The 16,490-nt window shown below is 57.8% G+C and overlaps 5 protein-coding genes across 6 annotated transcripts; all 5 read left to right on the top strand.

Annotated features, from left to right (window-relative positions):
- Nucleotides 1-115: 115 nt before the first annotated feature.
- Nucleotides 116-1,156, top strand: LOC137845575 (protein S100-A4-like). Its single transcript, XM_068662917.1, has 3 exons — nucleotides 116-274; nucleotides 614-771; nucleotides 881-1,156. The coding sequence occupies exons 2-3, from the start codon at nucleotides 631-633 to the stop codon at nucleotides 1,043-1,045; spliced, it is 306 nt and encodes a 101-aa protein (XP_068519018.1). The 5' UTR covers nucleotides 116-274; nucleotides 614-630; the 3' UTR covers nucleotides 1,046-1,156.
- A 584-nt stretch (nucleotides 1,157-1,740) lies between these two features.
- LOC137845576 (protein S100-A6) lies at nucleotides 1,741-3,271 on the top strand. 2 transcript variants are annotated; one of them, XM_068662919.1, is made up of 3 exons: nucleotides 1,741-1,888; nucleotides 2,478-2,629; nucleotides 2,991-3,271. In XM_068662919.1, the coding sequence occupies exons 1-3, from the start codon at nucleotides 1,822-1,824 to the stop codon at nucleotides 3,129-3,131; spliced, it is 360 nt and encodes a 119-aa protein (XP_068519020.1). In that variant the 5' UTR covers nucleotides 1,741-1,821; the 3' UTR covers nucleotides 3,132-3,271. The 2 variants fall into 2 exon arrangements, with proteins under 2 accessions (XP_068519020.1, XP_068519019.1); XM_068662918.1 differs by having other exon boundaries at nucleotides 1,817-1,888; nucleotides 2,471-2,629.
- A 1,879-nt stretch (nucleotides 3,272-5,150) lies between these two features.
- LOC137845577 (protein S100-A12-like) lies at nucleotides 5,151-6,330 on the top strand. The gene is made up of 3 exons (XM_068662920.1): nucleotides 5,151-5,419; nucleotides 5,537-5,693; nucleotides 5,973-6,330. The coding sequence occupies exons 1-3, from the start codon at nucleotides 5,379-5,381 to the stop codon at nucleotides 6,198-6,200; spliced, it is 426 nt and encodes a 141-aa protein (XP_068519021.1). The 5' UTR covers nucleotides 5,151-5,378; the 3' UTR covers nucleotides 6,201-6,330.
- A 1,920-nt stretch (nucleotides 6,331-8,250) lies between these two features.
- LOC137845579 (protein S100-A8-like) lies at nucleotides 8,251-9,924 on the top strand. Its single transcript, XM_068662922.1, has 3 exons — nucleotides 8,251-8,374; nucleotides 9,077-9,290; nucleotides 9,631-9,924. The coding sequence occupies exons 2-3, from the start codon at nucleotides 9,096-9,098 to the stop codon at nucleotides 9,793-9,795; spliced, it is 360 nt and encodes a 119-aa protein (XP_068519023.1). The 5' UTR covers nucleotides 8,251-8,374; nucleotides 9,077-9,095; the 3' UTR covers nucleotides 9,796-9,924.
- Nucleotides 9,925-12,442: 2,518 nt separating this feature from the next.
- Nucleotides 12,443-14,347, top strand: LOC137845578 (protein MRP-126). Its single transcript, XM_068662921.1, has 3 exons — nucleotides 12,443-12,577; nucleotides 13,129-13,287; nucleotides 13,967-14,347. Exons 1-3 carry the CDS (start codon nucleotides 12,569-12,571, stop codon nucleotides 14,180-14,182), a joined length of 384 nt encoding a protein of 127 aa, XP_068519022.1. The 5' UTR covers nucleotides 12,443-12,568; the 3' UTR covers nucleotides 14,183-14,347.
- Nucleotides 14,348-16,490: the final 2,143 nt, after the last annotated feature.

Below are 16,490 nucleotides of genomic sequence, written 5' to 3'. Positions count from 1 at the left end.
CATCCCCAGGGGCACATTTTCCTCTTTCTAACCCAAACCAGCCCCTTGGCGGAGCACGGGGAGGAGGGTTTTGGGGGTGGGGGGGCCGGAGCTGCCCCCGGGGTTTCCTCTCCTCCTCCTGCAGCCAACGTGCGGCCAGGCGCCGCGGCAGCATTGGTGCCTGCTCATCCGCACGGCGAGGGGGGGGCCAGGCGGGGCTATAAATGCGGTGCCTTCCCGCTGCCTCGCTCCCACCCTGCCCCTCCTCGGCTGCTGCTTTGCGTTCGAGCTCTTGGTGAGTTGTTTTTTCCTGCGATGCTCCGGCCTCCCTCGCCCCGCCGTCCCTCCAGATGTTGCCTTCCAGATGCGTCTCCCTTGACCCCCCAACGCTGACCCCCCTGGCTGAGCTCGGGGGCCACATTTCCCCTCCAAAAGCTGCTGCCCACACCCCCGGCATTGCTTTCTCCCCCTCGGGCATGGCTTTTTGCGGGGTTGCTCAGCGCCCGTCCCAGGTGGCAACGCCCAGCCCAGCCGTTAGCGGGCAGGTGAAATTTGGGAGGAAACGGTGATGCATGGGGCGTGCCTGGGGACACCGCGCTCCGTCCTCACCTGCTCTTGCAATCGGTGCCTCCAGGCTTGTTGGTGTCCCCCATGGCGTGTCCCTTGGAGCAGGCGCTGGCCGTGATGGTCACCACCTTCCACAAGTACTCGGGGAAGGAGGGCGACAAGTACAAGCTGAGCAAGGCTGAGCTGAAGGAGCTGCTCACCAAGGAGCTGCCCAGCTTCATCAGCGTAAGTGCGGGGCTGCTGCGCCAGGGCCGGGGGTGCCACGTCCTGGAGACCCCGGGGATGTGCCCCTTGATGCAAAACCCTCATTTTGACCCCTCTTCCCACCGGGCAGAAACAAACGGACGAGGCCGGCTTCCAGAAGCTGATGAGCAACCTGGACAGCAACAGGGACAACGAGGTGGACTTCCACGAGTACGCCACCTTCCTGGCCTGCGTGGCCATGATGTGCAACGAGTTCTTCCAGGGCTACCCCGACAAGGTGCCGCGCAAGAAGTGAGCGCGGGGACCCCGGCTGGGGCTGCACCGTGCCCCCCTGCACCCCCTGACCCCCCCAACACCCTCCCGCCGCGGTTCCAATGTTCTTTCAATAAAGATTGCTTTAAACCAAGCTCTCCGTGTGTTTGGCAAGGGAGGGGTCTTGCTCTTGGGGCAGCGCGCCATGGTGCACGGAAAGCCCCCGTTGCACGTTGCGGGCGTTGGACGATGCCCCGCAGCAAGGAGCGCTTTGGAGGCGGATTTTGGCACAGGATTTTCGGCAGCGTGGGCACCCCGTTCCTGTGAGCCCTCGCGCACTGCCTGCGGGCGCGTCCCCATGAGTCAGCACCCTGCCCTGCCGCGCCGCCGTTTGCCCCTTTCGTTGCTTCGGGCAGGGCTCAGCGGGAGCTTTCCCGGGGATTAACACCTCTGACCGCGCTGTGATAACGGGGACGGGTGGACAAATTTTGGCCAAAATCATTCAGCACTCACTGACCCAGCAGCCAGGAGCACAGCCCCACTGTGCGAGGCACTGTGTGACACGGCTGATGCCAAAGGGACCTGGTGGGGACATTCACTGGGGTGACTCATGGGGGGGTCAGGGTCTGTCCCCCCACCCTACTACTCTGGGGGGTATCCAGGACCCTCATCCCCTCCCCAAGTGAACCCTTGGGGAGTGGGGTTTCGGTCGTGTTCCCACTTGGGGTGGGGTTATGGCGTGCAGAGGAGTGGCTTCACCCATGCACTCAGCCACCCCCCGGCCCCCCCGGCATGGGAGGACTCAGTCCATGGCTATAAATGCGAGGAGGAGCTGCGCAGGCACAGCCCTCCCTCCCCGCTCCCAGATCCTGTCCTGCTCAAGCCGGTAAGTCTCCATTTCCTCCATTCCATCCCCTTTCCCCCCCCCTCATCAGACATCTGTGGCTGCCCCAGGGGTGCGCTCTGGGCTCCAGATGTGCAGCTTGCCCTGTCCAGATGTGGACCCCCCCCCATCCCTTCACTCCTGGAAGCCAGACCTTGGGCGGACAACTTCGCCCTGGCAAGGCAGCGGTGCCACGAAGGCTTCTCCCCATCCAGCCCTAACTTTGTGCCCTGCTTTCGCCCCCCTTGGTCCCCCCCAGCTTCTCCCCATGGGCCCAGCCTGTGTGCGGAGGCGGCCGGGAGCTGCGCCCCGTGAGTCACCACAGCCACCAGCCTCGGCTTACGCAACGGTCTGGGATGGGGGGGACACAGGGCAGCCCCCTGCCCGACCCGGGATGGGGGGGACACGGGACAGCCCCCTGCCCACTCAGGGACAGACCCCAGGGCTATGCTGAGATGGGGCTGTGGGGGCTTTGCCCCCAGCCCGGCTGGCACAGGAGTGATGGGAGGGCTGCGGGACACCCCCGGGGGGACCGTGCCAGGGGGCTCCCCAAGTTGAGGGGCTGCTCACTGAGCTCCCTCCATCCCCACAGCCCAGCCCACAGCCATGGCAGCCCCCCTGGACCAAGCCATCGGTCTCCTTGTGGCCACCTTCCACAAGTACTCAGGGAAGGAGGGTGACAAGAACACCCTGAGCAAGGGCGAGCTGAAGGAGCTGATCCAGAAGGAGCTGACCATTGGGCCGGTGAGTGCGACCCCCCCTCTGCCTTCTCCTCGTAAGCCAAGGGCGTCACCTCCCAGTGCAGCCTGGAGGGACCTGGGTGCAGGGACACCCCCAGGACAGGGTCAGGGGACAGGCGCAGTGGGAGGTGACACGGGGAATAACGTCACCCGGGGGAGTTGTGGCACAGCCCTGTCCCCACACCTACTTTTATGGCACCTGGTGTGAATGCTGCTTTGCCACGGGGTGGGGATATAACGGGGGACACACGTCTGGCTGGGTCCTGTGGTGCCCCCCCAGCCCCACTCTGGGAAAGCGCAGGGCAATGTGCCCCCCCTGCCCAGCACCCCGGCTGGTAACAGCTCTGTGCTTTTTGGGGCTGCAGAAACTGAAGGACGCGGAAATTGCTGGGCTCATGGACGACCTGGACCGCAACAAGGACCAGGAAGTGAACTTCCAGGAGTACGTCACCTTCCTGGGCGCCCTGGCCATGATCTACAACGACGCCCTGCTGCAGTACAAGTAGAGCTGAGCCGGCCGCCGGGGAGACACCCCCCCCCCCCTCCCCAATGCCTCTCTGAGGTCCAATAAAATTTCTTTTTGTAAAGTTTTGCTGCTGCGTTTCGTGGTTGTTTTTGAACCTCAAATAAATTAAAACCTCATGGACGGTGTTGGTTTCATTTTTTTTTTTTTTTTTTTTTTTTTGTATGCTGGGGGGAGGCAGCGAGGGGCTGCACCCTGTGCTCACGTCCCCGTCCCGTGTCCGTCATGTGCTGGCGATGCCCTTACTGCTCCCACCCCGTGCTGCATCTTGGCAATGCAGGGGCTGGGGTCTGAGCTCTCTGTGCATCCCCCTGCCCCCAGATGGAGGGCGTGGGGGTTGTTTTATGACCCTGCCGGGCAGAGCTCACCTGAACATCTGCATCAGGGAAAGGAATGTATAAGCAGCCCTCCAGGCTTGGTGCAGCACCGCACTCACATCCCAGAGGCAGGGGAAGGGGTCTCCCCACATCCCCCCCGATAACCCCTTGGCCCTTTTGGAGCCTGCTTTGCAATTTGTCACTCTTTGAAACTGGCACGATGCCATTCACAAGCATCCCAGCCCTCCCGCCTCTCTTGCACCCTGTCACTGCCCTGTCCCTGTCCCTGTCCCTGTCCCCACAGGGCTGTGCTGGCTCCAGCCCCACAGCCCTGCAGCAGGCGGCAGCACCAATGCTGCATGGGGCAGGCTCATGGGCTGTGCCAAGGGCACCCCGTGGCACGTCAGGTGGTGGATGGTGACAGGAGGACCTGCGGTGCACGCATGTCTCTTCTTGCCTGTCCCAGGGTGTGTGCATCCCCTCCCACCTCCCCACGTGGCACACACGTGTCCCTTCACACCTCCCTGAGCCGCACATCCGTGTTCCTTCACACCTTGCCAAGTGGCACATCCACGTCCCTTTGCATGTCTCTGCGTGGCACATCCTTGTCCCTTCATGCGTCCCCACGTGGCACATCCGCATACCTTTGTGTGTCCCATCCACGTCCCTTCACGTGCCCCCACGTCCCTCTGCGCCTCCCCGATGGCGTGTCTGTGTCCCATCACGTCCTCGTGAGGTGCGTGCATGCCCCTGGTCCTGCCCAGGCGGGACACAATTATTGCCAATTACTGCGAGGATTGCTGCTACGTCACCACAGACACCAGGGCCTGGTCGGACCCCCCTCCCATGGAGGTCGCACCCATCCTGCCCCACCATACAATCTGACCCTTTGTTTCACTCTTTTGCAATGCGTGCTTTTTCTGGAACCAGTTCCTCATGCTCCTGGAGCGGGACGTAGACGGGGAGAGGTTTCACCACCACTGTCCTTCCCGTCTCTCAAAATCCCTAAGGGGCATCACGGGCTCTTTGTGGTGCTGTTCCACACGAGCACAGACTTGGGGTGAAAATTTTGGGCATTCTGGGGTGCAGGCTTCCCCCGAGGTGGCCTTTCCTCCAACACATGCACGGTTCAGCTGCCTGCTGAACCAGACACCAGGAACCCCATGGGGTCTCCACGAGCTGTGGCATTTCTGTGACCCTGGAGGAGGTGGCGATTGCCAATAATCTTGGTAGTCATCGGGCAGCAATCACCTCTGCTGGGAAATGCCACCTAAGCACAGCTGGCAGGCTTCCGGCATGCCGGCAAGTCCTGATCTGCAATGTCTTCCTTGGCTGCCTGTGCTAGCTGCTAGGAAATGATGCGCCAGGGATGCTGCCTGTGATTTTGGAGAGGTGACCAGGGTGGGATGCATCCCCCAGCACCCGCAGGTTGGCTCAAACACCCCGTCTCCATCCAAAGCCAAACATTGGGGCTGACGTAGGAAGGAAGAACCACATTCCCATTGGGAAATACCAGTATCACCCCATGGAGACCCTCACCCGGCATACTTAATGCGCTCCGGAAAAATCCCTCTTTCCTCATCTCCACCAAGAATCCAAACCTGGGGAAACCCCTGTGCCGTCATGTATCCACTATTCCGGCTCCCCACAAAGGTCTCTTTCGGTGTTTCCTTGTTTTGCACTAGCGAGTTTGGTGTGTCCCCTCCCTCATTAACCCCAGCAGCAGTCGGTTCCTGGAGACATGCAAGAAATTGCCGCCTGGGCGTGCTGCGTGCCGAGAAGCCTTGCACAATTCCCAAGGTTATCACCTCAGAGAAGATTTGAGGGTGTCACAAATCGTAGCTCAGGGAGGGTATAAAAGAGCCCTCTCCAGCACCGTGCAGCATCCGATCCTGCCCGCTCCTCTCCTCACCATGTCAGTGTCAGAACAAGCCATCCCCAGGCCCACCACTCGGTGAGTAGCTCTTCTCCAAACAGGGGCTCCTGGAAGCAGCCAGAGCCCACCTTGAGCTCCTGGAGGGGATGGATATCCGTCTCCTCTAATAATGTTTTGCTGTTTTTCCTTCTTTAGCAAGATGAAGACTGACCTGGAGCTCGCTCTGGAGTGCGCCATCAACATCTACCACCAATATGCCATCAAGAACCCCCGAGATGACTTCCTGAGCAAGCCGGAGTTTACGCAGCTGTTGAAGGAGACCGCCAAGACCTTCCTCACCCACACCTTGCCGGTGAGAGCCTTGCAGCTTGGATCTCCTACCGCTGGCGAGAGCTTGCATGGGTGTTGGCCTCCTTGGGGCACGGGGTGGCCGAGAGCTTCCCAGAGGGGAGGGAGGGTTGATGGGGTTTTCTTGAAGCTGTGCTGTCCCTGCATGGACCCTCCCCAAACCGAGGTTCTTTGCAGAGATGAAGGGAATTGGAGAACCCTGTGATGTAGCTGTGGGGTGGCAGGGAACCCAGGGCCCCCCGCTGTGCGTCGGACTGACTTGTCCCCATTTGTCCTCCTGCAGCCTAAGATGTCCATCGATGACTACATAAACCAGCTCTTTGCCAAAGCAGACAAAAACCGTGATGGTCGCCTGAAGTTCACCGAGTTCCTCACCACGCTGAACCTTGCAGCCATTGATGCCCATAAAAGGTCCCATGAGCCTACCAGGGGCCGTGGCCCACATCCAGTTGGTGGTCACGACCATGGACATGACCATGGACATGACCACGGACACGGTCCCCGCAACTGAGGCTGTTCCCAGGGTGGCTGTGCCCACAGAATTGTGCTCTTCCAGCAGCATCATCTCTTCCGTTTGCCCACAAGCATATAACCAAAGCTGTGTTGTCTGCTTCTGCCTACGGCATTGAAATAAAATTTCTTTCTCCATGCACCAAATGTATCTGTGCTATGTATCCTGCATTCTCTGGGGGGATGTGACATGCGCCCAGCTCAGCCCGCAGCCATGGGGGGTTAAATTCAGGTTGCAATGGGGAAGCAGTGGGACAGGGAAGGCAGGGGGGAGTCAGGCCACACGTCCCTGCTTCTGTCCCCTGGGACAGAGCGGAGCCACATGCCAGCTCACATGGGGCTGTTTCACATAGCAGGCTCCCCATCCTGCAGCATCCAGTCCCCAGCAGGGTCCCCACCACCTCCATGAGGCTCACAGGCTCCTTGCTTGGGGGTGCTTGGCCCCAGCGCTGGGTTTCCTGGATGGGAGCAGCCAGGGGGGCTGCACGGGAGCATCCTCACCCCTGTGCTCCCAGCCCCTCCTTGCCCCAGCTCCGGGATGCTCCATGGGTGAAGCACAGCTGGGTGCTCGTGGGGTGCTGCTGAGCCCCCCCAGTGCTGACCTTGGGTGGGGGCACTGTTTTTGCAACCTGCAGAGCTACTCATGTTTTCCTTGCAAACCCAGCACTGGCACAATGAACAGTGCAGAGGGGCTTTGTGGATGCAGTTTTAACTCTACACGATGAAGCCTCACACTTCTGTTAGCATTGGGTGGCAGCTCCCGGGCTCCCGACAGGCTTAGGAGCCACTCCAGGCTCTTGGGGGCCAAACACACAAGCGGAAAAGAGCTGGGGTGTTTGTGGGGAGCCATGCAATGAAGGGGAAATCCCCAGGCTCGTGAGGCTTTGACATTTCCAGCATCAGCTGGAACCAGGAGCCCACGCTCTACGAAACTGAGCTGGGAGAGGAAGCACGGGGCTGTTGCGTGGTTATTTGCACTCAATGACACCAGTCGTCGCTCTCCGACGTTGTTGTTTTGCCATCGGCAAGGAGCCCTTGTCCCCCATCCAGGTGCTCTTCACCCCCTGCTCCCTGCCAGCGTTCCTGGGCATCATTTGGGCATCACTATGGGTTTTGGGGAAGAGTCGGGGACTCAGAACCCACAGCTCTGCCCCCGGGGGGACAATGCAGACACACAGGGCAAAACCCAGCCGGGTTGGTGGCTTGCAATGACAGCTGGAGAATGAGGATGCAATTTGGGACTGCTGATGGGCCATAATGAGAGAATAAAAGAAACAATAAAGTGAGTCAGGGATACCAGAATAAACCTCCTGCGACAGTTCTCGTTACTGCTCCTGAGACATGTGAGGAGCACCCTCAAACAGGAGTGGTGACCCGTTTGTTTTTGTATCCTCACCCTCTTCCTGGAACCTATTGTCTTGTCTTTACACCTTTTCATAGTATCATCTTCATCCTTCTAGTACCTGCTGGGCTAGTGTCATGGGGGTGGCTGTTGCAAAACATCCCAGTTAATGCTCGGGGCAGCAAAGACCACGACCTCGGATTTTCTGCTTGCTTTGAGCCCAGTTTCCTCCACCAGGTTTCTGGAGCAAGACGGAAGGTCTGGTGCAGGTGATATGAAATGGAAAATAATGGAAAATAGTCTGGAAAACCATCTATTGAAATGTAGACAACACTTTCATTTTAGCTAGCATTTCTCCAGTTCATAATGTAGGAAACAGTTTGCAATCACACTAAAAATATATCCACATCTCTCCCAAAATCCCATCTTTTTTGCTACAGCGGCATGAAAGAGGGAAACATTTTCAGCAAAACCTGCAAATTTTTGTCAAGACCTGCCAAGGCGGACGGTGCGTTTCCGTCAAGGTAGGGGAGTACATCCAGCGGCTTCCCCATTCTTTGCCCGGTTGGAGACAATGGTGGGGTGACGGGACAGCATTTCCAAAGGCCGGTGGGTGCAACCAGGAACTGTGAGCAGAGGAATGAGATGGGGAGGGGCTCAGACCTTCCCACCTTGCAATTTCCAGGTGCGGGAAATGCTAATTCAAGCTGTTGCTTGCAGCAGGTGTGTCACCAGCTCTGATGAAAGAGAGTCTCAGATGCATATAAAAGGCTGCCCAGATGCCTGGGTCACTTCAACAGACCCATCTTCTGCAAACCCTACTTGGATACAAGGTGAGTAGCATTGCAATGGTTATTGCAGAAAATAAGGTGAGGGAGAAGTGATTTTGTATAGTACTTCATCTCTATAGTACTTCGTATCGTGTCTGTCTTGTTTCAGTGTTTCCCACCTTGGGGAGGCTGGTTTTGGCTGCAGCAAGGCTTTATGTTAGTATAAATAAGTGGTATTTCTGTGCCATTTTTAGTGTTGTATAGTTGTTTCTGCTATGTGGAGGTACCCAGCTGAGAGCAGGGTCTCCCCGTGCTTGGTGTCTGTGGTCCAAAGGGTTTAAAACCCGAAGTGACGAGGAGGAGGAGGTCAGGCAGAGCCCGTGATGGAGCTGGTATCAGAACTGCGTTGACTCAAAGCCATCCCTGCCATTGGCAGCATGGTGCTGATACACGGGTTTGTCCGTCCTGCCTGAACAATGCCCCCGGGTCAGCCACAACGAGCCGCTTCTTGGGTGAAGTTAATAACGTGTCTGGGCTGTGCTGTAAAACAGTGAGATTCCTAAAACCTCTCATTACCTGCTCAGCACCGAGGAGCTGCCGACCACCCCTGGGTGCTGCTGGCCCCATGGGACGGGGCAGGTCCTTTGCACACTGGTGAGGTGCAGCTCAGCCTCAGGGTGCCCAGGCGCATGGAGTGGGGTGCTTGGCTTTGTCCCCTCCAGGACCAGGCCTGACCCCTCCAATGGCTTTGGGGTCTCTCTGCAGGTACCCTGAAAGCTCAGCCATGTCTGCAAGCACCGCTACCACCCTGCCCGGGCATCAGCAGTTCCCAGGAAACTGCACGCTGGAGATGGCCCTGAATGCTATTGTGGATATCTACCACCGCTACAGCATCCGCAAGGGTGAAATTGACCTCCTCGACTTCAAAGAATTCAACACGCTGCTGAACGAGCAGGCACCGACCTTCCTGGCGGCCTGTGTGAGTGCCGTGGGGGAAGGAATCTCCTGGGGTGCTCCCCGGGATGCTGTGGTGGGAGCAGGGTGCCCTCATCCCCCAGGGGTTGTGGTCCATCAGGCCCAGCTTGTGCGCTGGGGGGGCTGCTCATCCTGCCCCCTAGTACAAGGGTGCTGAGCAGCCAAGGGGGCTTGGGGCCCCTGTCCATCTGGGGGTTTTACACACAGGACAAAAGAGGGGCTCAATGATCCCACGGCTTCCAAATGCTTCCTGGGGTACGTGAGAGCAGAGCTGGCTTGGTTTCCACCAGTGGGAGCCCAGCCTGGGGAGGGGGCACACTCACACGCTCTGTCCCCCATTGCAGAACAGGAACCGTCCTGGCTACCTGCAGGAGCTGTTCAAGGAGACAGACTTAAACAAGGACAAAGAGCTGTCTTTTGAGGAGTTCACCATCGTCTTGTCCAAGGTGGCTGATGACGCCCATCGCATCATGCATGGGGAAGACAGATGTAAACCAGAGAGCAACTGAGCTCACACGTGGCGTGGTGTCTGGCCCCTGTGAAGGACCCAGAAGGGGCTGCTTGTAGGAATAGGGCTGTGGCTGCTTTCTGCCTGTTTGGATTGCTCATGAGACAATAAAGCATCACTCGAAGCCTAATGAGTCCTTCTTATCTCAGCACTCACTTCCCATGGATGGGCAGGGTGGGCACCAGCTGCAGGGAGCACGAGGTCCTGCAGCATCACTGGGAGAAGAGCTTGCCTGAATGGGGGAACCCCAAAAACCCCTGGGGGGAGAGACTTATGGCAGATGGGGTGGGTGGGCAGGCAAGAGCTGTATTGCTCAGTGTCTGGCCCAAGCCAATAGGGCTGGGAGGGAACGAAAGGCCTGTGCAGGACACAGCTCTGCTGGGTTTAACCACAAAGCTTCAACACAGAGCAGCTCCACTGGAGGTTTTACTCCTGGGTGAGGAAAATGCATTAATACCCCCCACAGCAGCAGGCCACAGCTTTACAATGAGAACAAGCCATGGGGCTATTAAGGAGAAAAAAAAAAAAAAAAAAACAAACACAAAACCCACAGGCAAAAGTTGCTATTTGTACATAGAGCTCCCACCCCATGGGGTGCCAAAATTTTGGCTTGAGCTAAAGGAAAGCTTTGAAGGTCTCCAGGGAGAAGACTCCCCAACCTCTTTTCACAACCTGTGCCAGGGCTCTGTTACCTGCATGGCACAGATGTGCTTCCTGGTGTTCAGGAGGAGCCTCCTGTGCTCCAGGTTGTGCCCAGCACCCCTCGTCCTGGTCCTGAGCACCTCTGACAGGAGCCTAGGGATGCCCAAAGGGTCCTGCAACAACCCAGCCCTGAGGGGCTGCTCCCCAGCAGGGTTTGCAGTTGTGGGTATCTCGCACAGACCCTCGCTCAGGAAGCATCTGCCTTGCTCAGAGCAAGCCCCCTGATTTCCCTGAGCTAAAACCACGTCTAGCAACGATAACGTATTCCCAACCCAGATCTCAGGCTAATGCCCATTATGAAGTGCAGTGCACCTCACAGCAATGAACCCTGCCGTGCCCTCAGCCAGCTGCCTGCCCTTTGCTTCTCCCTACTTGTAAATCCGTGTTTTGAAAGCACTTTTGCAAACACTGCCAAGCACAGGGTGCCCGGCGAGGGCTCGGCTCCTCGAGGTACAACCAGTCCTGGTCACCTGGAACCAGATTTTCCGTGCTGTGCGGTGCCTGCTTCCTTCTCCTTCCCCTCCGCCGCTCCAGCAAGCGGATGCTTGCTCAACCCTGGCGGCCTTGGGGTCAGGATTGCAGCTCGCTGCAGCTGCTTTGGCATGGCCCGCGGGCACGGCCGGGCTGGAAGGCTCCTCCTGCGAGGAGAGACCTGCAGAGCTGGGTCAAGCGTTGTGCCAACACGTTCCCGTGACCCTGAGTGGTACCCAGGCTCCCCTGTCATTTCAAGGGCTGCGTTTGAATTTAAATGGTAAATGCTGCTCCTGGGGGCTCGTTGCTGCTGCCTGGTGGGCACAACAAAGCATCCATCTACTGCTCCTGCTCTGAACCCCCTGGCCCATGCCATGCCGTGTCCATCCTTGCCCTGCCCACCTCCGGGATGATAAAATAGCCAAAAGCTCAGTTTCGTGAAATTGCTACAAAATTCTGCAACCGAGCTGATGGTCCCCAGCACCCCGTTGTGAAACACCCCGGCCCTTCCTCAGCTGTTCCGTGCATCGTGGAGCTCCCCTGTTGTGAAACGTGGAGCATCCCCAGTGGCAAGGGCAGGGGCTTGGGGCTGTGCCCCCCGGATGCTCCCTTCATGGTGCTGCCCCACGGCCACTCGTCTGGAGCTCCACTGCCCCGTTTTGGCCTGCACTTGGAGCCTCAGATTAGCATCACGTTCGGCAGGTTGAACAAATCCCCAAACAAACCTGCTGAATCAGCAGGGAGGGGATTTTAATAAAGCAGCACTGGAAAATCTTGTTTTGCTCCTGCTCTTTGCTGCTCTGAGCCAACGCGCTTGCGCGCGGTCTCTGCTGCACCAAGAAACAACAACAAAAAATGCCACAAAGGGAGGACATGGATTTAAAAACACAAAAATACACCTTTTAGCCCCACCCCATCCCCGGGGCTCAGAGCATACCGCAGGTGGGGGAACCGCCTTGGGCACGGGCTCTGGTTGACCTGCAGAGCTGAAAGCTCCTGGAGCCGCACCAGGTTGGAAGCCGCCCCACATTATTTGCCTTTCAAGAATAGCTGCTCGCTGCAGGCAGGGGATGGTCCCCGGTGCAGGGGCACGGCTCTGTCCCCATGTCACACGGGTGACCCCAGTCACATCGGGGATGCTTCAGGGTGCACCAAGGCAGGGACGCTGCGAGGTTTGTTGGAAAAGGGCAGATGTGATACCGGGGGTCCCCTTTGCCTCGTGGCACGGCAGAACAACCTCACAGAGGGCAATAAAATAGGCCAGAGGGAAGCAAGCAAGGGAGATGGACTTGTCAAGTCAATGGGAAATGACAGCCCTGATAGCCACGGGGACACAGCTGGGGGGACACGGCTGTGCCCTGGCCACCACCCTGCCACCCAGAGGACATGACACACCGACATTACAGGAAAAGCCACAGAGCCCCCTTTTAAGGAACTACCCCTGAGCCTTAAGCAACATGAGTATGTCATGACGATGGACTGGAATTGGATGAAACGGACATTTCACAACGGGGGGGCAGCGCCGGCAGCCAGGCTATAAGAGGTGTCACGCTCCAGCCCGGCCGCAGGTCAACCCAGGACCGTCTCGCTGCTTCGTCAACATGAGCAAGGCAAGTCTAAGGGTGTTGTGGGCTTTTAAGGTCTCCGTGCTCTTTTCCAGGTGCAGGTTGGGCCACCGGAGGTGCAGGGACCCACCACAAGTCCTGGCAGAGGGTGACAGCTTCCATCGGGGCTCATCTGGGCATGACCACGAAGAGCAAAGTCTCTTGTGGAAAGGACTCCCTGCAGCATGGCCCCACCACCAAAGGGGATGTCAGATCTCATGCTCAGTGCCTACATCTCCACAGGGGCTTTTGGGGAGCCTTGCTCCCTCCAGCAGCACCTGCCTTGCAGAGGAAAATAATAGCTCGCAGATGTTCTTGGTCGCACAACCCAGAGCTGAAGCAAAGAGAGGCTGCAGCTCCCTTCAGACTCCCCCAGCTTGTGCTAGATAAGCGCAAACCCAAGCAAACAGCCCAACTTTAGCCTGAAAACAGAACGACTGCAAGCCAGGCTGCATCCTCACCTGGTGCGAGGCAGCTGGCTGTAGGGGAGCCTGCTGGTGGGCACCAAATGCCTTTTGTGGCCCCTGATTTTATTCGGCTGTTTGTTTCTCTTCCAGGGCTGCCAGACCCAGGGACCGCTCTCCGAGCTGGAGAAGTCCATAGATGTCATCATCGATGTCTTCCACCAGTACTCGAGACGGGAGGGGGACAAGGACACCCTGACCAGGAAGGAGTTGAAGCTCCTGATTGAGAAGCAGCTCGTGAACTACCTGAAGGTGAGCGGAGCTGAAGCAGGGCTTCTCCTGCCCTGCATGGGGAGGAAACTGGGTTGGACCCCATTGCCCCACTGGTCTTTACCAGCCCAAATGCCCCCAGGACCAGATTCATCCCAACAGCTCCCTCCTGCTCTCTTCTCCTGCCCCAACACCGTCTGCCCAGGCCCTTCCCTTCCACCTGCCACTTTCCCACATGCTCCATGAGATGCCCTAAAGACAGAAGGAAACCCACCAAGGCTCAGGTGTACCCTTAGCTGAACATTTATCCTCATTAAAAAACATCAGAACCCCATTGCCCAACAGCTTCTTTGCCATCTCAGAGCGGTATCAGAAATACAAACCCAAACACCCGTTTTTCCATAACTCACTCTTCTAAGGCAGAAGGTAAGTGTTTCTAGTCTGATGTGCTAAGAAAGCAGCTAGTGGTGACACAACTCCACTGCCTTCGCTGGCCTCCTTGTTGCACGGCATTCCTGCAGCGATGTTAGCCTCCTGCTCTCCCATTGCTTCGCTGCCGTGGGTGTCATTGCTGCACCCAAAGCAGCTCCTGATGGCACAGGGATGGAGCCAAGCACTGGGCTGGGCTGTTGGAGACCCCAGGAGGGTCCCAGTGAGGCTGGGGGGACCTCTGAGCTGTGACCGGTGGGACTTTGTCCTCACCCCAGCTCCTTTCTCGCAGCACGTGAAAAACCAGGTCTCCATCGACCAAATCTTCAAGGACCTCGACACCAACAAGGACGAGCAGCTGAGTTTCGGCGAGGTGATGCTCCTGATCATCCGGGTGACTGTCGCCACCCACGAGCACCTCCACTTCTGCGAGGACAGGCTGCACCACCAGCAGCACCCACAGCAGCAGCAGCACCAGCAGCAGCAGCAGCACCAGCACAACCACTGAAGCGAGCTGTGCTCCGTGGCCAAGGGCTCCCACCCCGTGCTTCTCCCCTGACTTCTCCCCTCCACCCCTCTGCTCCCCCTCTCCGTTCCTCTCTGCCTGCCTCCCTCCCCTCAAGTTGGATGGTTTTGCTGCCAAATAAAGATTTGCCCTGAGGCTGTCAAAGTTCTCCTGTTTCTGCCTGAGTTTTATCATCTTGCCCTCCCCCAGTGGGGCTTTAAACCAGGAAATTTGACTGTGAGGTTTTGAAATTTGACTTTGGCTGCAGGTTCCTGCAGGCGAGGTGGCCTTCTGGGGACAGCAGGGTTCACTGCAGTGGTGTACCCCTTGCAGTGTCCTCCATAGGCCCAGACAGACAGCACAATCTGTCAGATCTCTGCATTTCATAGAATCATAGAATATCCCCAGTTGGAAGGGACCCGTAAGGATCATCAAGTCCAATTCCTGGCACCGCACAGGTCTACCCAAAAGTTTAGACCATGTGACTAAGTGCATTTCCATGTGACTAAGTGCATTTCTACCTAAAAAGTCCATTTTGACCTGGGAGTGCTCTCATGTCCCCTAGGACTGAGCTGCAGTGGTGGGTGACAGAGCTGGAGGAGGAACACCCTTGTAGGGCACTTTGTTCTGCATTTTTGGCACTGGGTGGTGGATGCATTGCACTTTCATGCCAGGGGGCCACTGACAGCAGTGAGGTCGGGGTGCTGGGTTTCATGTGGACAAGAAATGAGAACAACCCCAACACATTTCTCTGAGCATCCGGGGTTTGCATCTGGAGGTCTGCTCTGAAGGGCTGATCTTAGGGGCTGGAAATGCCGGCGGTGCCTCCGAGCAGCTTCACACCGTGAATGCACAGAGCCCCGCTACTGATTTGCACGTACCTTTTAGAGGGGAAAAAAGGAACAGTAGTGATTTCCCAAGGGTGAGTCAAACCCCTGAAATTGCCCTGCTCAGTGAAGAAACATGCCACAAGCTTCCCAAAAGCAGCGGCACTGAAGCAAGCCCCCCGGCTAACACAAGACTGCCACAAGTTTGCTTCACTGCCGCTGGCCAGGTTGCTTCAGCTTCCTTTAGGGTTGATTTTGACATATGAAACGTGTCAAACACCTTCCTACAAGGTAAAATCTGCTGGAGTGAATATAGGATCAGATCATTTCTGCCTGGGGGCCTGCACAGGGTGGTGCGTCCCAGCTGGAGCTAGACCCTGCACCCCAAAATGGATCTTGCACCCCAAAATGGGTCAGGCACCCCATCCTACAGCATTTCTGTGTCTCCACAGCAGGGAGAGAGCAGAGCAGGGTCACTGCCACCACCCTGCCAGGGCAGAAGCACATCGTACCCGAGAGCAGAGCAGTCCCATGAGGACGTGCCCATTGTGGGACAAGCTGTTCGGGTCCTCTCCTGCAGCAGCTCAACTCCCCAGGCGCTCAGCACCCTGCCAGTGGGTGCTCAGCAGCAAGGGGGTCTCCCCGTGCAGAGTCCAAGTGCACAAATCTGGGTGCTGAAGGCACCCAAGGGCCATCCTCACCCCTTCCACCGGGAACCACTGCTGATGCAAGAGGATATTTGCCAACACAGCGGGACTTCACGCTGCCCCGAGAGCTGGGGTGCAGGACTCCTGCTGTGTCATCTGTGCCATGGCAGAGGAGATGAAGCACGAGCCACATCCTGCTCTCAGCAGAGCAGGACCAAGGCACCAAAGCAGGGCTGCAAGCAAGCAGAGGGGATGGCTGGCTCCTTCTGCAGTAGCTGAGCGGACCCCAAACCCATACACTCTCCAAGAGCTTTCAGGTCCCCAGAAGAGAAGAGACCAAAGCAACGCAGGGAACTTGTTGGATACACCCCAACGATCCCATATCCCATACAGCAGGGATGTGCAGTCAGGCTGAGCAGCTCAGCAGCTTTGGGTGCGCTGCTGCCTGCGGGACGTGGTCACGGCCACGCTGGTCCTTTTGGGGATGGGGACAGCACCTGAGCCCCTCCAGCCCCGCTGCTCCAGGGGCAGCAGCACGAAGCAGGAGTGTGCAGGCTGGGGGGACAGCCCCGGCCTTCCCGCATCCAGCCCCAGGTTGTAGGGCAGGATTTGGGCTCCGGATCCCAAGGCTGGGAGGTTTGGGACAGGCTCCGGCTGCCACCTGGTGGCAGGGCCACCGCCAACGAAGCCGGCGCTCATCGCACCCCGCTCCTACAGCACCAGCGCTGCTGCAGCGAGTACATTTATTATTTTCCTCCATGAGTCTGAAAGAAAAAACTGAATTTCTGGGCTGCGCTGGGGGGACGTGCAGCGGTTTGCAGCCACCCACAGCGCTCC

This window comes from Anas acuta, chromosome 28 (genome assembly GCF_963932015.1).
Source record: "Anas acuta chromosome 28, bAnaAcu1.1, whole genome shotgun sequence".
Classification (NCBI taxonomy): Eukaryota; Metazoa; Chordata; class Aves; order Anseriformes; family Anatidae; genus Anas; species Anas acuta.
The sequence above is the reverse complement of the archived record's forward strand: the minus strand, read 5'-3'. Positions and strand labels throughout refer to the sequence as shown.

Excerpts from the sequence above, each read along its gene's own strand:
- LOC137845575 (XM_068662917.1), top strand. The coding sequence starts at position 631 with ATGGCGTGTCCCTTGGAGCAGGCGCTGGCCGTGATGGTCACCACCTTC. Across the intron at positions 772-880 it reads AGCTGCCCAGCTTCATCAGC|AAACAAACGGACGAGGCCGG; the intron begins GTAAGTGCGGGG and ends CCCACCGGGCAG.
- LOC137845579 (XM_068662922.1), top strand. The coding sequence starts at position 9,096 with ATGTCTGCAAGCACCGCTACCACCCTGCCCGGGCATCAGCAGTTCCCA. Across the intron at positions 9,291-9,630 it reads CGACCTTCCTGGCGGCCTGT|AACAGGAACCGTCCTGGCTA; the intron begins GTGAGTGCCGTG and ends CCCCCATTGCAG.
- LOC137845577 (XM_068662920.1), top strand. The coding sequence starts at position 5,379 with ATGTCAGTGTCAGAACAAGCCATCCCCAGGCCCACCACTCG. Across the intron at positions 5,420-5,536 it reads ATCCCCAGGCCCACCACTCG|CAAGATGAAGACTGACCTGG; the intron begins GTGAGTAGCTCT and ends TTCCTTCTTTAG. Across the intron at positions 5,694-5,972 it reads TCCTCACCCACACCTTGCCG|CCTAAGATGTCCATCGATGA; the intron begins GTGAGAGCCTTG and ends GTCCTCCTGCAG.
- LOC137845578 (XM_068662921.1), top strand. Across the intron at positions 13,288-13,966 it reads AGCTCGTGAACTACCTGAAG|CACGTGAAAAACCAGGTCTC; the intron begins GTGAGCGGAGCT and ends CCTTTCTCGCAG.
- LOC137845576 (XM_068662919.1), top strand. The coding sequence starts at position 1,822 with ATGCGAGGAGGAGCTGCGCAGGCACAGCCCTCCCTCCCCGCTCCCAGA. Across the intron at positions 1,889-2,477 it reads ATCCTGTCCTGCTCAAGCCG|CCCAGCCCACAGCCATGGCA; the intron begins GTAAGTCTCCAT and ends CCATCCCCACAG. Across the intron at positions 2,630-2,990 it reads AGGAGCTGACCATTGGGCCG|AAACTGAAGGACGCGGAAAT; the intron begins GTGAGTGCGACC and ends TTGGGGCTGCAG.